At 48.1% G+C, this 24264-nt stretch overlaps 1 protein-coding gene across 1 annotated transcript; it reads left to right on the top strand.

Annotated features, from left to right (window-relative positions):
• The first annotated feature begins 6077 nt into the window (after positions 1–6077).
• LOC144932521 (protocadherin-1-like) lies at positions 6078–23665 on the top strand. Its single transcript, XM_078856691.1, has 8 exons — positions 6078–6110; positions 10294–10372; positions 13735–13987; positions 15125–17932; positions 18447–18569; positions 19382–19557; positions 20624–20771; positions 23029–23665. Exons 3-8 carry the CDS (start codon positions 13765–13767, stop codon positions 23361–23363), a joined length of 3813 nt encoding a protein of 1270 aa, XP_078712817.1. The 5' UTR covers positions 6078–6110; positions 10294–10372; positions 13735–13764; the 3' UTR covers positions 23364–23665.
• Positions 23666–24264: the final 599 nt, after the last annotated feature.

Genomic DNA, 24264 nt, shown 5'->3' with positions numbered 1-24264 from the left:
TTTGATGTTTTACCTACGTGACTTTACCGAAAAAACCTAAGAATATTTATATTTTATATAGGTTGAGCAATGTATAGATGCCCCACTGAAATCATGCGAATTATAGCGAACCCTACATTGATTTCAACGCTTCTGCATGTCTCCCATCGAGCTCAATACGCTTTGAAAATAAGCAATACTGTCCTTAAGATATGGATCCATCGTTTTCATCGTGTTCAATCACCTATTGAGAAGATTGATTCATTATAAATCAGTGGGGTATCTTTACATGGATGCCAATGTACATATTATTGTTCTCCAGTAGTTTTAACATTGGTGCTGGGCACATTTATACATTTATTTTCAGTAGTTTACGATTAAGATAAAATAAATTAATTATATGCACTCGCGATTCCTAATGTAAGGAACAAAGCAAACCCCTCCAAATATAAACTCCGCCTGTGGATATACCGCTGACATCAGTGGCGAGTGATATCAGAAATGGTTCAAGGCCAACATATGGATGGATATGCTGAAATGCATTGTGGATTTATGGGGCGATACAGGGATATTAAATTTGCCGATGACTAGGTCACGGGGAATGTGCCTGATCTCGTCTGATCTGGGCAGCTAAGCAGCAGGGTATTGCTTGGTTGGAGGTCCAGCATGCCATGGAAGGTGATACAGGCTACGGTGGGATAATATTGTGGTCAGCAGAGGGCAGTACAGGTGAGGGCAAGTGGTCTGACAGCCGCATTTTAGATAATACGTTATCACTGAAGCTTAAAACCCCAAGGTACCTAAGTCTAGCTCAGAGAGCCTCTGATATGAACACCAAAGCTTAAGAACCCTATAGAAGCACCACTTAGTCTCTTTGAGCCTCAAATATTAACACTGGAGTATACTCTTAAAAAAGCCTTAGTCCGGCTTAATGAGCTTCAGTCATAAATACTGAAGCCTGTGAATCCCGAGATGGGAGAGCCTCAGTGTGAGTCTCAGTCACGAGCTCTGTGAATTATCGAGATGGGAGAGCCTCAGTGTGGCTCTGAGCCTCAGCCACGAACTCTGAAGCCTGTGAATTATCGAGGGGGGAGAGCCTCAGTGTGACTCTGAGTCTCAGTCACGAGCTCTAAAGCCTGTGAATTATCGAGGGGGGGGGGGAGCCTCAGTGTGACTCTGAGTCTCAGCCACGAACTCTGAAGCTTGTGAATTATCGAGATGGGAGAGCCTCAGTGTGGCTCTGAGCCTCAGCCACGAACTCTGAAGCCTGTGAATTATCGAGATGGGAGAGCCTCAGTGTGGCTCTGAGCCTCAGCCACGAACTCTGAAGCCTGTGAATTATAGAGGGGGGAGAGCCTCAGTGTGACTCTGAGTCTCAGTCACGAGCTCTGAAGGCTGTAAATTATCGAGATGGGAGAGCCTCAGTGTGGCTCTGAGTCTCAGTCAAGAACTCTGAAGCCTGTGAATTATCGAGGGGGTGGGGGGGGGGAGCCTCAGTGTGACTCTGAGTCTCAGCCACGAACTCTGAAGCCTGTGAATTATCGAGATGGGAGAGCCTCAGTGTGGCTCTGAGCCTCAGCCACGAACTCTGAAGCCTGTGAATTATCGAGATGGGAGAGCCTCAGTGTGGCTCTGAGCCTCAGCCACGAACTCTGAAGCCTGTGAATTATCGAGGGGGGAGAGCCTCAGTGTGACTCTGAGTCTCAGTCACGAGCTCTGAAGGTGAGGGCAAGTGGTCTGACAGCCGCATTTTAGATAATACGTTATCACTGAAGCTTAAAACCCCAAGGTACCTAAGTCTAGCTCAGAGAGCCTCTGATATGAACACCAAAGCTTAAGAACCCAATAGAAGCACCACTTAGTCTCTTTGAGCCTCAAATATTAACACTGGAGTATACTCTTAAAAAAGCCTTAGTCCGGCTTAATGAGCTTCAGTCATAAATACTGAAGCCTGTGAATCCCGAGATGGGAGAGCCTCAGTGTGAGTCTCAGTCACGAGCTCTGTGAATTATCGAGATGGGAGAGCCTCAGTGTGGCTCTGAGCCTCAGCCACGAACTCTGAAGCCTGTGAATTATCGAGGGGGGAGAGCCTCAGTTTGACTCTGAGTCTCAGTCACGAGCTCTAAAGCCTGTGAATTATCGAGGGGGGGGGGGGGGAGCCTCAGTGTGACTCTGAGTCTCAGCCACGAACTCTGAAGCCTGTGAATTATCGAGATGGGAGAGCCTCAGTGTGGCTCTGAGCCTCAGCCACGAACTTTGAAGCCTGTGAATTATCGAGGGGGGAGAGCCTCAGTGTGACTCTGAGTCTCAGTCACGAGCTCTGAAGGCTGTGAATTATCGAGATGGGAGAGCCTCAGTGTGGCTCTGAGTCTCAGTCAAGAACTCTGAAGCCTGTGAATTATCGAGGGGGTGGGGGGGGAGCCTCAGTGTGACTCTGAGTCTCAGCCACGAACTCTGAAGCCTGTGAATTATCGAGATGGGAGAGCCTCAGTGTGGCTCTGAGCCTCAGTCACGAGCTCTGAAGGCTGTGAATTATCGAGATGGGAGAGCCTCAGTGTGGCTCTGAGCCTCAGTCACGAGCTCTGTAGCCTGTGAATCATCGAGGGGCACCAGGGGAGCCTCAGTGCGGTCGGCTCTGTGAGTCCCCCCCCCGCCCCACACAGGTGCGTGACCCCCCCCCCTCCACTTCCTGCCGCCCGTACGAGTTCTCCTCCCCCCAGCCCCCAACGGAAGTGACGTCACGTCCGTTATTCAATCGACGAGGTGACGTCACCTGGGCGTCGGCAGGTAAAGCGGAGAAGACGAAGGCCCCTTAGATTATCGGCAGCGCCATCAACACCATCAACACCATCACCGCGATCGTCAACAACTACAGCAACAACTACAGCACCAACTACAGCACCAACTCCTGCATCACAGCATTAGCGTGGACCCGCATGGGCCTCCGTGACCGCCAAGGTGAGTTGGGGTGGTGGGGGTTGGTGGGTCGCCTGTCCAGGTGTGTTGACTGAAGACGCGGGTGGGTTTAGAGGTGGATAATGGAGGGGTTCGTTCGGGGGGCTACCTGTGCAGACGTGGGTAGGATTGTGAGAGCGATCAGGGTGGCGCCGAGAGAGAGAGAGAGGAGGGGGTGGTGGTGGTAAGAGCATCATCTTGGTTATCACCTGCAGCTCACCTGGTTCTTGACTACACCCACCCGACCGCTTGTCTCAATAAAGCAAAGGACACACCGGCCGGTGGCGGAGGTGAGAGAGGTGGATTGTGTGGTGGTCAACGGGGTTAGTTGACTTGCTTTGCCCTGCCTGAGTGGAGAAGTTTGGAGTCTTGCCCTTCTTCGTATAAACGTGCTCTATTCGCTTAGATGATCGATCATTGAGGACTTTGCCTTCACGTTTGGAAATACCATCTGGCCTGTGCTGTTGTTGTTGTCGGGAGACTGGGCGAATGGCTTGAGTTTTTTAATATTCAACATCGCTGCCACAAACTTTGGCATCACCACTTCCATTGATACCATTCACAGTCGCCTTCACGATGAGCACCACTACCACCGTCACCTCCACCGTTTCCACCACGAAACCATTCACTCTCGCAACCACCTTCACATACCTCCCCCATCACAGGTCTTCAACCATTTCTACCACTTCCTTCTACCAAACCTCCACTATCAACCCACATCTGCCACCATCACGATCCCCGCTTCCATCGGCTTCACAACCACTAAAGACCGCAACAACCTCGTGTATTAACCGTGATCACCACCACACCACCACCACCATAGCAACAACCTCTGTAAAACCTCACCACAAAACGAAGTCCGTTATCGCCCATAAACGCACATGCGCGCTGTTTCCTCCTGCCCGATTTAGGGGTGATGGACGAGCAAAGTAGAGGAAGATGTGGCGGTGGCAGGGCGGCCCATAGGTTTCAGGGGGGCCCGGGGCAGATTTCCACGAAGGGCCCCCATTATTCATTAGCGACAACAAGAGAGAGAGAGAAAGGAGAGGGAAAAAACCCAGGCCCCATGTGGAGGCTCCCTCTTTTGTGCTATGCCTGGAGCTAATCGTCCCTTTTCCCTTTCATGGGCAGCCCTGCCATGATGGTTACTCACCACCCCCCTCTCTCCCCTAGCTGCTCCTAATGGCTAAATCGGGGTGTGAGAGACCCAGGTGCGTTGTCTCAGCTGTCGGATATAGATCTATGGTAATTATAGGATTGCCACCTGTCCAGGTGTTTAGTACTGTGCCGAGATCTCATGGTTAATGTGTTGAAACTTTATTGCGCTACTACTGCACAGTTTTGATAGACCTCGGCTGACTTTGAGGCTGGTAACCCGAGTTAATTTCCCAGGCCCTGCACTAGTTAACATATTTAACTTGATGTATGCAGTACTGTACATTTTACACTAATCGAATATGTAATGATATTATAAAAAGGTTAGAACGCAGAGTCTCTCCTCTACTACCCATAGCTGTAAAAGTCTGAACAGCCCAAATACCTGTACAGGTATTGTACAGGTATTTGGGCTACACACATTACTGCGCAGATTTTGATTGGGTTTCACTCTTTGTTCAGGATCAGTCTAAAAGTTGCACAGTCTTGTTTATTGCATTTAGTCTCATGCCAATTAGATTAATGGATAAACCAAATAATTGGCCGCTCCTGGTCACAAGTGGATGTACACGCAGAGTCGTAGTTGTTTATGTCACTTACTACACAGCGTGTAGTGTTGATGTTCAAATCTGTAAATGACGAGACACCACATCGCAACAGAAACATTTCTACAGACCGGAAAACAAACATTTAACAACACTCGTAGCATCTTTTGAGGTCGATGTTTTGACTGGTATTGATGGGAACATTGCCGGGTCTAATGATACTCAACATTATGTCCGTACACACACGTGTATAATTATACAGTACACACATGCTGTTGTACATGCATACACGTGTGTGTGTGTAGTGCAGTGCATCATACTTGCACTGTGTAGACACGTGTAGTGCAGTTCATACATAAGTACATATACATATAGAGTACTGTCTATACCACTACAGTTTAGGGCGTGCACACACACACACGTGTGCTTGCAAACGCTGTCCAGTACGTACACTGGCATTGCGTTCGCATATGTGCAGGGCACAGTATGGGTGAGTGATTCAGTGTGGTACTGTAACGTGTCATGCACCTTTGTGAGTAATCGTGCGTAATATAACGCACGTGGCTGTGTGGAATGACTTCGTAGGTGCTTCCCCAACAATTTGTTAAAGGCTATACGGGAAATCTCTTGTGTGTTTTTGAGTCAATAAGCGAGTTATCTTTACGCCTATATAATTGTAGACGCACTTCACGCGCTCACCTCCGCACAAACATACATCAATCTACATACTTAATTCACAAACATCTCTACAAATATGCTGACCTGCACACACGCTACTATAAAGACACGGAAACCTGTACACAGGTTTCTGTACACACACGCACACGGGTGTGGAGGTGTAAACTACCGCAAAGAAAAAGATCCCCCGTATAGACTGTAGGGCCAAGTGCTGTTAGCGAGCACCTATGAAGGCCGGCAGGGCACACAAGGGGGTGGGTGGCCAGCACCACGCCGGACCGCCTTTGTCTCCCCAGTGGCGATGTTCACACATCGCACCAGGTACTCATTTGAGGCTGAGTCGACCTGGGGGAGGCCCAGGACCGGTGCAGATAATCGTCACTAGCGTTGGCCGTGAGCGGGAATCGAACTCGGGTCACGCCGGGTCCGTAGCGCAGTGCGCTAACCGCTGCGCCACCGCTCCCCACACACCTTTATTCACACACATTGTGGTACACGACAATTTTGACTCTCACGCACACACACACGAGTCATCGCGCACACACAGTAATTACAAAAGCGCACGCATGCCCACGTAATTACACACACGTCCACGTGAGAGCCCGCCTCTCGCGTCCCTAATGAGGATCCTGACTCTGCCGCTAATCTCCACGCTCCGATTTCTCTGTTTTGTCGCCATCTCTTCTCTCTTGCCCCTCGACGTTCTCTCGTCCTTCCGGAGTTCGTCTTCGTTGCCGTCTCGGACTCCGACTGTCTGACAGTTTCTGCCCCGATAACCTACACCGGAGGACTAAACTGGTATGTTGTGCCTCCCATACACGTGTACGACAGTGTCTGGGAGTTTTGTATCTGGTTTGCTGTCTGCTTCTGTCAGTTTGTCTCAATTTACCGACACTACATGTATGTGTGCGTCTTTCCCTTACACTTCTGTCTATCAATGTGTCTCCGACATCTACGGTAGTGTATGAACACGTGTATGTGTCTTATTCACATGCTGCAGTGTCTGCTATACATACTCTGCATGTCTCGCTTCATCTGTCTCGCCTCAATTTAATACCGTGAACGTTTGTTTTGTCTTTGCGCAATCGTGTATTTCTCTCTGCTATTTACTGTTGTGTACCTTTCTGCGTGTCTCTGTTTGTTCGTCTCCTCTCATGTTCATCTCGTGAACTTCTTTCGCGCACCGTACGTAGCCAACCGTGCTAATCGGAGGTGCCCTGACTCATGAGACTTGGATAATAGATCAGTCGCTCAAGAGACTGCCACTCTCCATCTCTCTCTCTCACCATCTCTGGCCCTCTCTCTCACCATCTCTGACCATCTCTCACACACTCGAACTCTCTCCATTGCACACTCTACATATCCCCTTCACATTTTGCGTCTCGCCTCCACTCTCTCTCTCTGCCAGGTAAAAGTCCAAGTAACAGCTAAGAAAATGCAGTGTTGTGTACAGTAATAGGGTGTTTGCATGTCTTCGTATGGACAGTATGTGCACCTTGTAGCCTGTGTACAGGGTCTAGGTGTGTATCTACTGTCCAGGTTCGAGGGCTATATTTCATTTACAGGGTGTGGAGGTGCATGCAGGGTGTGTCTTTATGTACAGGGTCTAGGGGTTTATTTTATCTACTACAGAGTGGTCCATGAACAGAGTTTGCAGGATGTTTGTGCAAGTACATGGCGCACTAGTGTGTATGTCGGGTATTTGTATTTACAGGTGGAGTGATGTGTTTTTATTTACAGGGTGTATGTATAGGGGGTTGTTGTGTACAAGATATGGAGAGGGTGGATGTGCAGGGTGTGTGTGTACAGGCTGTAGGGGATGCTTTTTATTTACGTTCTATAGATGTGTGTGTACAGGTTTGGTGTTGAGTGCGCAGGACGTGTGAGTGTTTTATATTCATTGTGTAAGGGGTGCGTGTATTGGGTGTGTGTATGTGTACATGGTGTGTGCGTGTTTACTTGTAAGGGTGTGTGTACGTATGAACATATAAGGTTTAGGTGTGTTAGCGTTATAGGGTATGTGTGTACAATGTAAATGTGCATATTAGTGTTTGTGAATGTGTACACCGTTTTTCCTGAGTGTGGCTAGACGTTAATGTGTGTGGGCATCGGTGTTGAACTTCTTTCCCACCGTACGTAGCCGACCGTGATAATCAAAGCTGCCGTTTGTGTGTTCACGACAGCGTGTGTATTCACACCCGTGCTTGTACACTATAATTGTTTGTGTTTCACACCATTAAAATGTGTGCGAACATCATTATTCAGCACCCCGCCGCATTCCAAGCATCCAATCCCATTATTGGGTGACTGCGTGTGTGCGAAAAGGAGTACATAGGTGTGCTTGTGTAGTGTGTAAGAAGAGACTTGTTGTGTGTGTGTGAGTACATGTGTGCGTAATGTGGGGAGCGGTAGTGTAGCAGGTTAGCGCACTGCGACACGGGTTTCGATTTCCACTCACGGCAACCAACACCAGTGACAATTATCTGAACCGGTCCTGGAATTCTCCTAGGTCGACTCTACCTTAAATGAGTACCTGGTGCGGTGTGTAGACATAGCCACTGGGGAGACAAAGGCGGTTGGGCGTGGTGCTGGCCACACACCCCCTCCTTGTTTGCTGTCAGCCTTCATAGGTGCTCGCTAACAGCACTTGCCCCAACCGTGTTAATGGATATAATAAGGTTTTTTGTCTTTTTTGCATACACATGAACCTGTGTGAGATGGTGTGACTGTCCGTGAACATGGGTGCATGTCTGAGTGGGTGTGAGGTGAGATCGATTTTGAGGGTGTGTATGAACTGGTGTAATTATGGTGCATGTGTGTAGCTGGTGAGGATGTGTGCGGGTGGTAGTGTACTATGCGAGGTGGGTTTAAATGTAAGCGAGGGGTCACTAGTGTGTTGGCATCTGTGTGTGTGTGTTTAGTATGTAGGAGGTTCGCGGGTTCGATCCCGACCCTGACGCCTGTTGTATATTTGGAGTTTGCATATGGTGCCTGTGGTCGCTTAGATTTTTTATTTGGGTCGTCCTGTTTTTCCCTCCACATTTAGAAAACATGCGTTTTGACTATTTAGATATGTTTTTCTGCTATCAGTGTCAAAATGATAAGCCATTTTGTTGAGCTATCATTTGTGGCCAGGCTGCTTTTAAAAAAGAAGTTAATACTTCAGTGGGGTTTTTTCTGGTAGGATGGGGATGGTTTAGTTTTATTTGTAGGTTTGGGTGATTTGTTTACATTTCTTGTACTTTGTACTCTGATCATGTTTTTGTATTGTTTGTTGTAACGTTCTTACCCGCCCCGACTGGAAATCTATGAAAAAGAGCTTTATAGTTCATCGGATTCCTTCAGTATAAATACATATTCTGATTCTCAGGTAGTGTTTGAGCGAATATGTAAGCCTGATCGTATGTATCATCACATGTGTAAGTGTGTGTTGCTGGTGTGTAAGCATGGGTATGCGTGAGGGTGCATGCATGTGTGTGTAACTGTTGTGAAAGCATGCGGTTGTGTATTTATCTAACTGCTGTGGAAGCATGTGTGTGTATGTAACTGGTAGGAGCTCTCTAACAGCCACTTACCCCAACAGTCTGGTAAAGGCTATACGGGGGATCTTTTGTCTTTGTTGGAAAGCATTCGTGTGTGGATGTACGAGTGTCACTCCGAGACTCGTGTTCACTCGCGAGTCCCAACAGGTCTGAGCTTGCGACGCCCAAACAACTGTTTTTCGCCAAACTCGGTGTGACGTGTGTATGTTAATGTGTGTGTGACCGTGTGTTAATGTGTGTGTGTGGAGAGTGGTGGCATAGCGGTTAACGCTGCTCTACGAACATGGCTACCCGAGTTCGATTCCTGTTCACGGCCAACACCAGTGACTGTTATCTGAACTGGGCCTGGGCATTTCCTATTTAAACTCAGGCCAAAACCAGTGACTTATAAAAAAAAAACATCCCTGTTATGTCTAAACATGACTACTCCGGAGACACGCGGCAGGGCATTGTGCCGGGAATGTCTTTTATAAAAGTCTTAATAGGTTCTTGCTAACGGCACGTACCCCAGTTTGTGTAAGGTTTCACAAGAGATATTTGTCTTATGCGCGCGTGTGATTCTGGTTATTTGTATTTGTATGAGTGTGTGTGAGTCTTCTTGGTTCTTTCGGTAAAGTCACGTAGAATGGAAATAATAAAATACTTCTCACGACGTTTCGGCCACAACGCAAGCAGCGTTGTGTTTTATTTTTATTATTTTATTATTTCCATTCTACGTGACTTTACCGAAAGAACCAAGAAGATGAATCCCTGCAGTCACGAAAGCTTCAAATCGAAATTGTGTGTGAGTTATTGTATATGAGTGTTTTTGTGTATGAGAGGTGGTTATTCACGTACCTATTACTTTGTAAGTGTGCCCTGTTTGTCATGTCGTACATTTCTTTTACTCTTGTGCTTCCATCCCAGCGACCTGGCTAGTCAGGCACAACATCCTCAAATAAACCAATTGGACTCTAACCTGGCCTGCATCTCCACAAGATTGCCTTAGCCTTAAACCTGCTGGCCTGTGTGTGGATATACGCTTGAGTACCATTTGTTTTAAATCCACTGTTGAGAAAACATCTGCTAATGTCCCTGGAATAACTTTGAAAGCATGTTACCTAGTATGGGCTCCCCTTCTAATGGACATCTGTGAAAAGTATCTTCATAGCTCATCGGATTTCTCCAGGATAAATAAAGATTCTGATTCTTCTATTGGGGTACTGTTTTCACATCTCGGTGTAACTGTAACATTTTTTAAACATTTTTTTTTTACAACTTCAAAATATATTTTATTTATACCTTTTATTTGTGAGAGCTTTGATAACTGCAACAATTTCCACTGAGCCGAATGCCTTGCCCCAATAGAGATGATAGCACTTGGTACATTCACACACGCACACACCCCCATGCCTCTAACACGAACCCGCATTCTGTCATCCCTTGTATGTCTGTCTCAGGATTCCAGAGGGCCAGATAAAATCTCCACATCTCCGTGCTGTGCCTACCAAGACCTGTCAAGCTACTCAAATCCGGCAGGTCTGCATTTTTTTTCAAGAATAGTTTTTTAATTAAGAAATCTCATAAATTCCCACGAGCGATAAGACAAATCCCATGGGTTATTGCCAGAGGTGGGACAAAGTCATTGTTATGCAAGTCCAAGTCGAGTCGCAAGTCATCAAATTCATGACTCGAGTCTGACTCGAGTCCAAGTCACATGACTCGAGTCCACATCTCATAGGTGGGACAAAGTCATTGTTATGCAAGTCCAAGTCGAGTCGCAAGTCATCAAATTCATGACTCGAGTCTGACTCGAGTCCAAGTCACATGACTCGAGTCCACATCTCAGAGGTGGGACAAAGTCATTGTTATGCAAGTCCAAGTCGAGTCGCAAGTCATCAAATTCATGACTCGAGTCTGACTCGAGTCCAAGTCACATGACTCGAGTCCACATCTCATAGGTGGGACAAAGTCATTGTTATGCAAGTCCAAGTCGAGTCGCAAGTCGTCAAATTCATGACTCGAGTCTGACTCGAGTCCAAGTCACATGACTCGAGTCCACATCTCATAGGTGGGACAAAGTCATTGTTATGCAAGTCCAAGTCGAGTCGCAAGTCATCAAATTCATGACTCGAGTCTGACTCGAGTCCAAGTCACATGACTCGAGTCCACATCTCATAGGTGGGACAAAGTCATTGTTATGCAAGTCCAAGTCGAGTCGCAAGTCATCAAATTCATGACTCGAGTCTGACTCGAGTCCAAGTCACATGACTCGAGTCCACATCTCAGAGGTGGGACAAAGTCATTGTTATGCAAGTCCAAGTCGAGTCGCAAGTCATCAAATTCATGACTCGAGTCTGACTCGAGTCCAAGTCACATGACTCGAGTCCACATCTCATAGGTGGGACAAAGTCATTGTTATGCAAGTCCAAGTCGAGTCGCAAGTCATCAAATTCATGACTCGAGTCTGACTCGAGTCCAAGTCACATGACTCGAGTCCACACCTCTGGTTATTGCTGTATTGTTTTGTGGAGCTAAAGTCTAGAAAAATGTGTTTCCACATCAGTGAAGCAACGCTGTGTAATGAGGTGATCTGATGACACAGCAGTGATCTCAGACTTAAAGTTTCACCTTCCGTTTGAGAGGTCGCAATCGTGGGAAACTCAGTCCTGGTACGTGCAGCGATTAAACATAAAAATGTCTGCTCTAATGTTATCTCAGTCAATGACAGTTACTGAGCGACTCACTTCTGTCTCTGTTTCGATCAGACAACAAAGTTTTGATTTAAAGCTTTCGTGACTGCAGGGATTCATCTTCTTGGTTCTTTCGGTAAAGTCACGTAGAAGGGAAGTAATAAAATAATATTATGTTTTATTTTTATTATTTTATTACTTCCCTTCTACGTGACTTTACCGAAAGAACCAAGAAGAAGACAACAAAGTGTCAATGTCATATTCTTTGGGTCTTTCGGTAAAGCCACGTAGATAGAAAAATAATAATAATACAAATAACAATATCACGACGTTTCGATCGCAACACAAGCAATCGTCATCAGGTGAAAACTATAGCGGGAGAGCTGCTGAGGCAGGAAAAATATATGGTGGGAGAGCTGCTAAGGCAGGATGTTATAAAGGTTTGAGATGCATGTAGGTTTGAGATGCATTTAGCCCAAGGGTGAATGGGTGGGGCTAGAGGTGAAATTTGCATGTAAATGTAAGATCGGCGAGCTGAGCCATACCCACGACAATGAAGCTGTGGGGGAGGCCATTGTATTGTGAGAGATTAGCATGTCAATGTAAGAAATTTGCATGCAAATGTAAAATCGGAGAGCGCTCGGCAAAAGCCACCACCACATCGAGGAAAACGAGCAATGGTGGCTGTGTTAGTGAATGTAACTCGGAGTCGAAAATAACTGCTAACATAGGCAGGTATGAAGAGAACATCACAGCCAGTTATGACCTAAACTGGTTATTAACGTCCTTCCAACAATGATTGCTCAACTTGTACCCATCTTCTCGGTTGAAATTGTCTGTTTATATATCTGGATGGCTTCATGAACGAATCTTTGCTGATAGCCAGTGGGTTTGCAGAGTACTTTCGTCTTGGCAAAATCAAATTCGTGTGTCCACAGCGTTAAAACAATGATCAGTTATCTACAATTGATTCTTATCCGATTATTAGGTGTCCAGTGATGCAACAGCTAATTGCATACTCATTAAATCCTACACTTTATGCGACAATCATTTACAGCCCTTTAAATATCCTATTTTTGGATGAAGATCCGCCCACACTTTTCATGGGGGTTGCTTGACCATAATTGACCACGCTGGTCAATGCAGGTTGGTGAAAAGGGTGTCCAAGACTGATCTGGATAGCACTCACCACTGATGTTAACCCAGGGCAAGGAATCAAACTCAGGTGGCCGGGCTCATAGCGAAATGTGCTAACCACTGCGCCTCGGCCCCATCCCACGGGTACCAGACAAGAAATGGATTGATTATAACTCACTTTTTTTTCAAGGGATACCCTGGCCCCTATAAAACAAAACTGTAAACGTGTGAACATCTATTCAAATGTACAAAAATACATTGTTAACCCTCGGTTATTTTCATCTGGTATATTTTGCATATACATCGTCATACCGGTGAAACGTAATATTTTTGTAAATGCTTTTTACTATTTAAACAAATATTTATACTTTGGGTTGTGAGAGCTTGGATAACTGCTACATTTTCCACAGTCAAATGATTTTTCACCCGCTAGAGGTGCTATACACACCGCAGCAGCAAAAATAAGAATTTATTCGTGAATCAAACGTGCACCCTGAATTGTGGAGATTCATTGGTTCCTATAGGAGAGCAGGGTGACATTGTTACAAGACTGCTGGTTATAAATAACAGCCACTGATCCATCTTTCTCAGGGATCAGCAACTGAAATAACACGAAGAGACATTTTTTTATTCTGTAAAACACTCAATATTTCAACAGCATGTGAATACAAGATGGTGGTCCTTGACGACCCCTGATCTAACTGGTGGTTTCACACAATGTGTTTTTATAATTTTTACATTTCCCCATATTTTAATTGCACACTCCGTTATTTAATATAATTAATTGTGTCAATTGACATCCATTTGATAATTTTTTGCCCCTTTCGGGCTTTGCATCTTGTTAAGAGTTGGTCTTAAATCATCTCCTTGTTTGCTTAGATGATTTCTGCTATTTCCTAACTTGATTTTGGTCTCAAATTAAATATGCTCCCCTCGCTATGTCTCTTCATTTCGGTTTTTGTCTTCACCAATCTGATTGTATTTGACACATAACCACTTAAATTGGCATTTTAACCGAGAAGATTGGTAAACGTGGAAAGGCGCTAACAATACTTGTTTTTTTCTGTCCAGGCGGCTCTGGCAGCGCCGTCGTGGTGTGCCATGCCTCCTGCGGTGATGGGGTTGCCAATGGCATCACTTTTCCTGCTGCTACTGGTCTCCACGACACCGCTGGTGCAGGGGGCCCTGCTGTATGAGGTGGACGAGGAGGTTCAAGTGGGATACCTCATCGGGGATCTCAGGCAAAGCAAGGAAGTAGCTGATATGGGACCTAACCTGGAGTTTAAGGTCATGTATTCGGCAGAGGCCAAGCATCTCATTAAAGGTAAGCACTCTACACGGGTTTAAGTTCTATGACCAATTGCATAACGCTTTCTAAGTGAAAATCTCTCTTTACTGACACTGATTCAGATCGGGGTATCTAAGATATTGTATTTTAAGTTGTGATTATTTACATTATTTTGCTGCTATAAATGTCCAAATAATGGGCCACTTTATTGAACTTGTATTTGTGACCAGGTCGCTTGTGAAAAATAACTTAATACCTCGGTGGGCTTTGCTTGGTAGGATGGGGATGGATTATTTGTATTTGTATGTGTTTGGGTTATTTGTTTACATTTCTTGTACCTTGCACTCTGATCATGTTTTTGTATTGTTTGTTGTTATAACGTTCTTACCTGCCCCGACTGGACATCTTGAACAAAGAGCTTTATAGCTCATTGGATTTTTCCAGTATAAATATATTCTGATTCTTATCATTTACAGCCCTATGTCGATCCATTGCTGGATGAAAGGCCTCCCGATACCGGCATAAACCACACTGCACAACCACTACACACCTACTTTTATCTGTGCCTTGGAAATAATACGTTGTCTCTGTTAATGTGACATTTAATATATTTTCATGAAGACTACAACACCCCCAAAACCAATCTCTGCAAAATGTACTCCACCACTCGATAACATTGGTCAGATTCACGTAGCATTTGAAAAAGATTGGCAACAACAAAATGCATTATTTTTAAATGCAAATATTTTTGTGTACCAGCACGATGAGCATGCACGTTTGTTAAAGCCTATGCCCTACTTGTACGTCTACTTGTGTTTTTATGCAAAAACTTCTTTCCATGGTAAAATCCCTGACAATATGCAGCCTCCCTCAGTGGATTGAGTTGCTAGTTTTTAATAATATCAATAATTCACAGCCCCTTGTCAACACTGTTGCAAGTGACATTCGCTGCCCTCATGGGTCCTGTCCCCATTTCTCATTTGCCCGTGTTTCTTTTCTGTCTCATCCCCATGTGTTTTTTCCCTTCCATGTCTTTGGTCCTCCTGTGCCCCATCCCCGTGTCTCTTGTCCTAACCCTGTGCCTTTTTTCTTTTTGTCTCCTCTGGGTGTGTTTCTTACACCCTGCACCCCATGTGTCTTCTCTCCCCCTCTGCACCCCCTCCCCGTGTGTAGTGAACGAATTGTCGGGCGAGCTTTCCGTGGCCTTACGCCTTGACCGTGAGGCTCTGTGCATGGAGGAGCCCGACGCGTGCAGGAGCACCGGCTTCATGCACACCGTGCAGGTTGCCGCCATGGCCAAGGGCGAAGGCTCCAGTAATCTCCGTCTCCTCGACGTGCAGCTTCTGGTGCGCGACATCAACGACCACGCACCAGCCTTCCGTGCGCCGCATCTCAATGTCTCCATCTCTGAGAGCGAGGCCGTGGGGCGCCGCGTGCCGCTGCCCCGTGCCATTGACCCCGACGCTGGCGACAACGGCATACAGCGTTACCGAATCTCGGCGGCCAGCGGAGATGGGCTCCAGCTCGGGCCCTTCAGCCTCTACGAAAGCGATGATGATGATGATGGCGGCGGGGTTGGTGTTGATGGGGATGGTGGCACGGGCCATCGGGCCCTGCTGGAGCTGCGCGAGCAGTTGGACCGCGAAGCGGTGCCCTCGTACGAGTTGCTGCTGTGGGGTGAGGATGGCGGCAACCCAAAGCTCTCGGGCTCGGTGCTGCTTACCATTGTTGTCGTCGATGCCAATGACAATGCGCCAGTGTTCGTTGACCCGCCGACGCGGCCCGTCCGCATCACCGAGCACTCAAAGGTCGGCACAAGTGTTGTGCAGCTACGTGCGGCCGACGCTGACGCTGGCCCCAATGGTGCCATCACCTACTCCTTCCACACGAAGCTCACGTCGCTCGCGACGCAGGCGGCATTGCTTGTGGACGGCACGACGGGCCTCGTCACGGTAGGGAATGCGGAAAAGCTGGATCGTGAGACGATGCCCGTACACCGGCTAGTTGTGGTGGCGCGTGATGGTGGGCACTTTTCTCGTTCCGCCTCGGTCACCGTGACAGTGGAGCTAAATGATGACAACGACAACGCGCCGGTATTTGAGGTGATCGCGCTGCAAGGCGAGTACCTCCCGGATGGCGGTGTAAAGATCGTCGAGAACCTGCCATCGGGCACGCCTGTGGTGCTCATTTCCGTGTCTGACCCAGACCTGGGGTCCAGCGGCACTGTCGATGTGCGCCTCGAGTTTCCCTCTGGTCCCAGCGCCGCCTTCGAGCTCACCAGTGTGGGCGGGTCTGGCGGGGGCGGTGGAGCCGGATCGACTTCGTCGACGGGAGCAGAGCTCGGCAGCCCCAACAAGGTGCAGTTCCTGCTGAAGACGACGCGTCTTCTGGATTACGAGGAGGCGCAACAGTACAATGTGAGCGTGTTGGCAGCGGACAGGGGTACCCCCAAGCTCTCCAAACTATTGAACCTCGTCATCTCCGTGGTGGACGTCAATGACAATACGCCGGTCTTCATGAACCCCGCATCGATCGAGGGCGATGTGGCCGTGTACGAGGTGTCGTTGCGTGAGAATGGTCAGGCTGGCACTGTCGTACTGAACCTCTTGGCTACAGACGCTGACAGCGGCGCGAACGGGGCCATCACATTCACGCTAAGCGAGTTTGCGGGTGGGGGTCCTGGGGCAGAGCAGTTCTCGCTGAACAAGCGCACGGGACAGCTGACGTTGGCGACGCCGCTGGACCGCGAGACGCGCATGCTCTACGAGCTGTCGGTGGAGGCGTCTGACGGGGGCTCGCCCCAGCGCAAGGCCCGTGCCATGGTGCGCGTCACCGTGCTCGACGAAAATGACAATGCCCCCACGTTCGTGGGCGTCTCCAATTCCACCAACTGCATGTACCAGTTCTTCGTGGAGGAAGAGACGTCGGTAGGCACGTATGTAGGCACCGTCTCAACGAGCGACCTGGACGAGGGCGACAACGCCCGCGTTGCCCTCAACCTCGTACGGGAGGCTGGGCCTGACTGGATTGGTGGCGCAGGCGATGCGGGTGGGAATAACCGGTACTTCTCGATGACACCGGGTGGGGTGGTGCGCACACTCGTGGTGCTGGACCGCGAGGTTCGCGTTCAGTATGAACTTAGCGTGAGGGCTGTCGACTCGGGCCGCCCCGCCCTGTCAGCGTCATGCCGTGTAAGCATCACAGTCAGCGACACCAATGACAATGCGCCGGTGATCACGTCACCCAATACCAACGACACTTGGAAACACGTGCGCACCTTCTCGCCGGCCGGCATGCTGGTAGGGGTTAGCGTGACGGCGAACGACATCGATGCTGGCGACAATGGGCGACTGCTGTACGAGATCGCCGGAGGAAACCCCAAAGGTATCTTCCTGCTGAACGCCGACTCGGGTGCCCTGTCGCTGGCACGCACGGTCAGCGGCTCGGACGAGGGGCTGCACCGGCTAGTGGTACGTGTGCGTGATCGTGGAGGTAGTGGGTCACGACGAGTCCGGGCGGTCTCCGGGTTGCTGGAGGCAGCGGCGCCGGTGCTGCTCCATGTGTTTGTGAATGAAACGGTGGAGAACGTGACGCTCATCGAGCAACTCGTGGCTGAGAGCCTGATGCGACCGCTGAGTGAGGATGTGGTGAATTTGGGCCGGCGCACGGGGTCCGATCTGCCCACGTGGGCCATCGTTGCACTGGTGGCGGCCGTGGGCGTTATCCTCCTCGCTGTCACCATCGGACTTATTGCCTTCTTTTGCCGGCGCCGCCGAAGGCAGAGTGGGGGGAGGGGCGGAAAGAAGGGCGCGTCCAGTGGCGGTGCAGGCATTATAATGTCGTCGTCGTCATCATCGTCATCCGGGCAGCACTTGCAGTCACAGCAGGCGGGCGATTTCCTCATCGCGGGCAGCAAAAAGGGGCGCAGGAAGCAGAGGACGAACAAGGGCGCCGTTGCTGGGATCCAGATGCAGTCACGCGGTGAGATGCTCGCTCTTTCACTCCCCCAGTCATCTACTTGCTCGCTGTCTTACTGTTGTGTTTTCTTGTCCAATTTTTTGCCTGCTTAACTGGTTTGCATGAGCACATTTGGTAACGTACAGGATCACTCGCCTATGCTATTTCATCGCTTCACTATCTTGCTTATGGCGCCCATTTATGCGATTGCTAAAATCACTCTAGTGCCTACCGCTCTCGCATTGTTTTATTGTTCACTGAGCATTTTTCCTGTATGCCTGCCCATCTACCTGCACACTTGAATCATCCAAGCAGTGGCTTTGCTTCCATGTATTTACCTGCTTGCATGACTACGAGTTTCCTGTTTTTAGCCCACATTATTGTTCGCTCACTCATCCGTTCGCTCATTTTGCCACCTGCTCTCTTCGCTCTTTCACCTGCTGCCTTGTCCATCTGCTCGCTTGATCGGCTCTCACTTTTTATGCCAGCCAAAGTTTTACCTGTATGTGTCTGTGTCCGCCTGTTCCCTTCTATTCAGGCTCTGTGGGTGAGCGTCTGGCCGGGAGCCCCGAGTCTCAGCCGTTCATGAAGAGGTTCCGCTTCAGCTCTTCCTCATCGCACGGTGGGGGCACCAGCGTCTACCGCCCAGCCTTTCTCGCCGGTGAGACGCTCCTGCCCCCGCTCACCTGCTTGTGTCCCCAATGTGTCCCTCTGTGTATCTCTCGCCTGTTTCTGTGTCTCAACGTGTGTAATGTTCACCAAAATCTGACTGCATGTCTCTGTCACGTGTGGGTTTCTGCGCTCATTTTGTGTTCCCTACTTATGTCCACATTCACCATGTGTCCAAGTGTCGTCTTGCGTCTGCCAAATGTGTCCCATCTCAATGTGTTCTTCACATGTCCCTCAAAGTGTGCCCATATTTCTCCATTTGTTCCCCATAGTTGTCTGTTGCCCATGTGTCGTCATTATTTACGTGCCATTGCGTGTCGTCCACAGTGCTACTTGAGAGCCTTTTTTTCAGGGCAAAAACCTACGTAGTTTAATAATTGTTGCAGCAAAACTCAAAATAGATACTTATTAAATGAGGTGTGATTACAACCAAAATACAAACCAAACGGCCAATTACCTACTTATCGGCCAACTAACCAAGCAGTTGTGCAACCAATTAACCAACCAACAACAAATTTGTATGGGCAGGGAAATATGGGAGAGCTGAGACGGCAACACTGCGACAGCCCGGTAGGAAGCGGCACCAATAATAACAAGCCCCATTAACAGCCGGGCCAGCTTAGGCAGTGCCAATTAGCACCCAGGGCTTCAAATTAGAGGTCCGGTCCATTCACGCACCAACAACCAAACAAAATACTCAACCAACCGACCAACGAAACTATCAAAGACACCGATGGCCTCCTGGCCCGTCTGATGATGCCGGCTCCCTGATGGTTGCTCGTTAATGCCCTCTTCTCATTGCAGGGCCAGACGGGGATCCAAGCCCCCCGCCAGCGTCAACATTCAAGCCGGATACTCCATCGTTCAGCACCTTCGTGGAGGCGCCAGTCGGCCGGGTCACGGGATCTGGGGGCCGTGGTGGTGGTGGTTCTAGCAGAGGCAGTTATGCCAACGACGCCCCTCGGAGCAACCACAGACAGGTGACGGCGGGGACATGGGGCCACCACACTGTGCGGTGACGAGTTTTCTACAGTGCACCGGCACCGCCGGCATTAACGCCACTTGTGGCGTGTTGAGTGTGTTGCGTAATTCAGGGTGATTTGTTAATAGATAGCTCACCAATTTCCAAAGATCCTTTACTTTTGAAATAGGTTATTGATTATTGTGACTCCCTATCTTACACAGGGACATTAAACGATTTAACATTTGTATTTAGATTCCTCGGATCTAGAGAGGCATGGAATAAAAATTGAGTTTTCTCCTAACTTCTCTTATTTTAGTGACATATCTGTAAAGAGATCACCCTGTCTAATAATGGAGCCGTGGGGGTCCAGTGGTAAGCGCAGTCTGCTGGGAACCTGGCCACCTGAGTTTGATTCCCTACCATGGATAACATCAGTGGCGAGTGATATCCTGAACCCATCCTGAGCCTCCTATAAATCGAGACATCTTTAAATGATCAGTTGATGTGGTGTGTAAACATCAGCACTGGAGAGACAGAGGTGGCCAGGTGTGGTGCTGGTTGCACGCCTTGTGCACTTTGCTAGCCTTCATCGTGGTTGCCAAATAAGAACATAACAAAGGTTACAAATGCGAGAGGCCAATTCGGTTGTTAGTAGCATATTGATAAATCTGTCCGAGTCCAACAGCATTTGCCCAAACGGTATGTTAAGGGCTGTACAGTGGATGTTTGTTTTTCATCATGGTTGCCGCATTATACAGAATGTTTCCGGTGATTGTATACTGTATGTATTATATATGCCTTTCTTGCTCTGGTGTGTAAAGTCTCAATTGTTTGTGTGCTCTTGTGTACACGTGTATGTCCTTTATGTTCTGTTATATATGCTGCATGTGCTGTACGTGATGTGTACTAGAGTTTGTGGCGTACATTCTGTTGTCATGTCTGTTTATGGTTTTGTGTGCTGTGTGTTTCATAGGCTGCTTTACGCTCCTTGTGTCATGATGTAAATTGTGTTGCGTGTGTTATGTTGCTTTGTGTGTAACATGTATGTCGGAAATTTACAAAGGAATTTTATTTTTGTGCAGCATGGGGGACCAGACCGATATGATGACGGCTACGAGCATCACATGAGCGGCCGCCCCCCTTTGCCCACAACGCATCACCTGAACCGTACCCACGACCGCAGCACCCCCGAGGGCAGCGTTGGTGGGCGCGACGACCCCGAGACTGGCGGTAATCACCTCTAACCTGTCCCCGTCTGACCTGACCTTTACCCGTTAACCTCTGATTTTTAATCATCCTTTTGCCTTTTCTGTGTGATTTCTTCACCTGTTGGAACTGTTACTCTCTGAAATAACCCTACGATTTCGACCTCGCTCACCTGTAACATGTATAAAATGTGACCTTTCCTGAAGCATAACCTCCTCACCTTTGACCCTCAACCAGTGACCCCATGAACCTGATGAGGTGAGGTGGAATCCTGTGGTTCTTTTAACCGAGGGGTTGGAGTTTGTTAATGACACCCGAATGTTGGCCATTGAGAGGACAGACTAATGGAGAAAATGTACTAATTAATGATGAATGAACTTTGCTCGTTAATTGTGAAACCAGGTTTTGTAATGAGGTAGCATTGGTTGCTAACAACAGGACTTGCCTTATTGAATGAATGCACACATACTATTAAATGAGATTCTGCACTTAATTTGGCTAACTTCCAGCTCTCCGAAATTAAAACCATCAGTTTGGCCATTACATGAAGAACATTGCACTGGCAGGGTAGGAAACTGCTGCCCCCTACTGCGTGGAACATAGGTCACTTGAATGTATTTCAGAGATAGCTCTGATAACCACTTCTATGAGCTCTACTCGAACACAAACGTGAAGGGTTGCATTGTTCTGCGAGACTTCCAATGGTTTCTTCATCTCATGACGTGATGCCAATAGCACAATCAGATTAAAGTTTGAGGAAAAGACGCCAACAAATAAAGAGACGTTACTCACAAATGATGGCGAAATGTTCAATTGCACTACGCCACTTTTTCTCCTCCCTCCCCTGCCTTAAAAAAATCCTCAATTTGTGATGTTTTATCTCATCATAGGGTGGTTCGTTAGGGATCTCGCCTTCGGCAGTGCAGCTCCACGTGATAATTAATCATTAATTGGTGTCACTCGCGACTTGGGAGTTATATTTGGCTGCGGCGTGGGCCGTGCGTCCGCTCTCGGAACTGGAGGTTTTCGAGTCTACGCAGATGCCTGCTAATTAATATTCATCGTTATATATAGAATTATTACCACTCGGGCGACCGACACCCTCTCCCAACCACTCACGGGGTATCCTCATACACTGCCGAGAGATTGGAAAAGCAATGCATGAATTAGAAAACGTGCCCAAGTTCGATCAATTGCATTGGTTGTTAAAAAAAGCAAATTGGTCTTTTGCAAGACCTGTTGCTAGAAGGGATGATGGCCAAATGGTCTTGAATAATAGTGGAGTAGCAGCCAAAGGCAGGGAACTCGCCCGAAAGCATATCCACCGTGGGCGATGAAATCGGCCCATGTGCAGGAGCTATATGGATTTTTGGATGACGAGAAAACGTGATAAATTGGAGGATTTATAATTATAATCGCACGAATCCTACAACCACAGTTAAATTCCAGAATTGGCTATGCTCCGTGGCGAGTGATGTCTGAATCGGTCGTGCCCTGCCCACCTGCCCCAAATTCACCGTTTAGCACTGACCAGGCTGGTTGAATATGGTCAGATAACCCACAAGACTGACGGTGTACATAGGCTTTAATCCAGCAGTTGACTGACACATGGGTATAACCTATACGTGTAATTATTACCAAACATGTGCCATTGACTGAAACAAAGTTTACAGAGTCTGTGATGTCACTTACAAGAGATTGGGGGACCATGACCGAGGACTTGAGGTTGAATTTGACATTAGTTCATAGTGACAGAATATGTAACAAACTATACATGAATGCTTTTGGGCAAACATCTGTATACAGAAGCTTTCAACAAGTGTTTTGAGACTCGGTAATGCTTTCCTGGGTGAATGAAATGGTGTTTTTTTAACAGGTCTCTGAAGCATCTTTTAATGTGATCTAAATTATATTTAAAATATCTAATAGGTCTCTATGATAGCAAATGTTGATCACTTTTATTACTACAGCTCTATCAAATTTAATGGAGGGCTATAAAGTCCAGCTCTTACGTCCATTCCCTTGGGGTGTGAGATTACGTTTGCGAGTGACGCCGCTCATCACGTTCCTCTTTCACCTACACCCCATACTGCATCTACATCCCGCACACTACACCCCACACTTGCACATACTCGATGCGTGCAATCTACACCACATCCGTAACCCCCACACTGCACAATCTCCACGCACACTATGCTCTCCACCAATCCCAAAACCCACACCCGACACACCATTTATACACACTGCTCTCACCACTTCCCCTCCCTGTCTCGTGCTACAGGCCGCCTGCCTGACATTGCACGCTACCCTCCTCCTCAATTCCAAGACTACGCAGACCCGGTGGATGCCGATGTCGTCTACGACCCACGCGGCTTCGACCCCCATGACTACAGCCAGGACTATGATGACCAGCACGACTACATCAACCAGCACGACTACAGCGACCCACCCGACTTCAACAACCAGCACAACTACGACAACCAGGGGCACCAACACTATGGCGAGCAGCTGTACAGTAACCCAGACCGTGACTACGAGCAGGAAGCGTACGGCTATCCGGATTACGACCGGCCACACGAACGCACGGCGAGGCATGTGCCCACCACCGAGTTGTGAGCTTGTACACGAGCGAGTGTGTGTGTGTGCGCATGTGCTTGCGGGCGTATGCACGTGCATGCACACACACACACTCGCGCACATGTACATGTCTGTGGGTATGTACGTGTTTGTGTGTATACACACGGCCATGTGTACACGCACAGCATGGTTAAGCACACCATCGAGTTGTAAGCTTGCGATCATGTACCTGCAGGTATGCATGTGTGCACTTCACATGTACATTAGTGCATGCCAGGTGCGCAATCTTGCACGTGTACCATACGCGTGCGTGTACATCCGTACAACTACCATGTACACCTGTGCCTGTATATGCGTGTGGGTGGGCTCATGGGTGTGTACACTTACCTACAAGCACACAGTGTACATGCGTATTAACACAATGAATTTGTTTACACCTGTGTATCTGACCACCTGTATATACACACAGTTGTGTACCTGTGTGTGCATACAAATTGTATATAAAGTTGATCTTGTATGTCACATTCAAGCAAAAATTCACATCGTGCATACAGACACATACGTGTGAATGTACGCACGCGCATGTACACATATGCGTACACACATAGTACACATATACACGTTCAAGAACGTACACTTGCAAACACAACCATATGCAGCATTCATGTACGTGAACCCTCCCACAAACATCCCGTGTATAGCCTGAGCAGACTGGTGGCGAAAATTCTGTTGAAGATCGCCTATTAAGGCCACCATGGCACGTGAGGGGGTGCGTGGCCAACACCATGCCCGGCCACCTTTGTCTCCCCAGTGGTGATGTTACACACCACACCAGGTACTCATTTGAGGCTGAGTTGACCTACGAGAGGCCCATGACTGGTTCAGATACTCGTCACTGGTGTTGCAGCGCACTAACCGCTACACTACCGCTTCCCATGAA

This window comes from Lampetra fluviatilis, chromosome 5, assembly GCF_964198595.1.
Source record: "Lampetra fluviatilis chromosome 5, kcLamFluv1.1, whole genome shotgun sequence".
Classification (NCBI taxonomy): domain Eukaryota; kingdom Metazoa; phylum Chordata; class Hyperoartia; order Petromyzontiformes; family Petromyzontidae; genus Lampetra; species Lampetra fluviatilis.
The sequence above is the reverse complement of the archived record's forward strand: the minus strand, read 5'-3'. Positions and strand labels throughout refer to the sequence as shown.

Coding starts and splice junctions, on each gene's coding strand:
- LOC144932521 (XM_078856691.1), top strand. CDS start 13,765: ATGCCTCCTGCGGTGATGGGGTTGCCAATGGCATCACTTTTCCTGCTG. Junction 13,988..15,124: donor GGCCAAGCATCTCATTAAAG/GTAAGCACTCTA, acceptor CCCCGTGTGTAG/TGAACGAATTGTCGGGCGAG. Junction 20,772..23,028: donor CGACGACCCCGAGACTGGCG/GTAATCACCTCT, acceptor CTCGTGCTACAG/GCCGCCTGCCTGACATTGCA.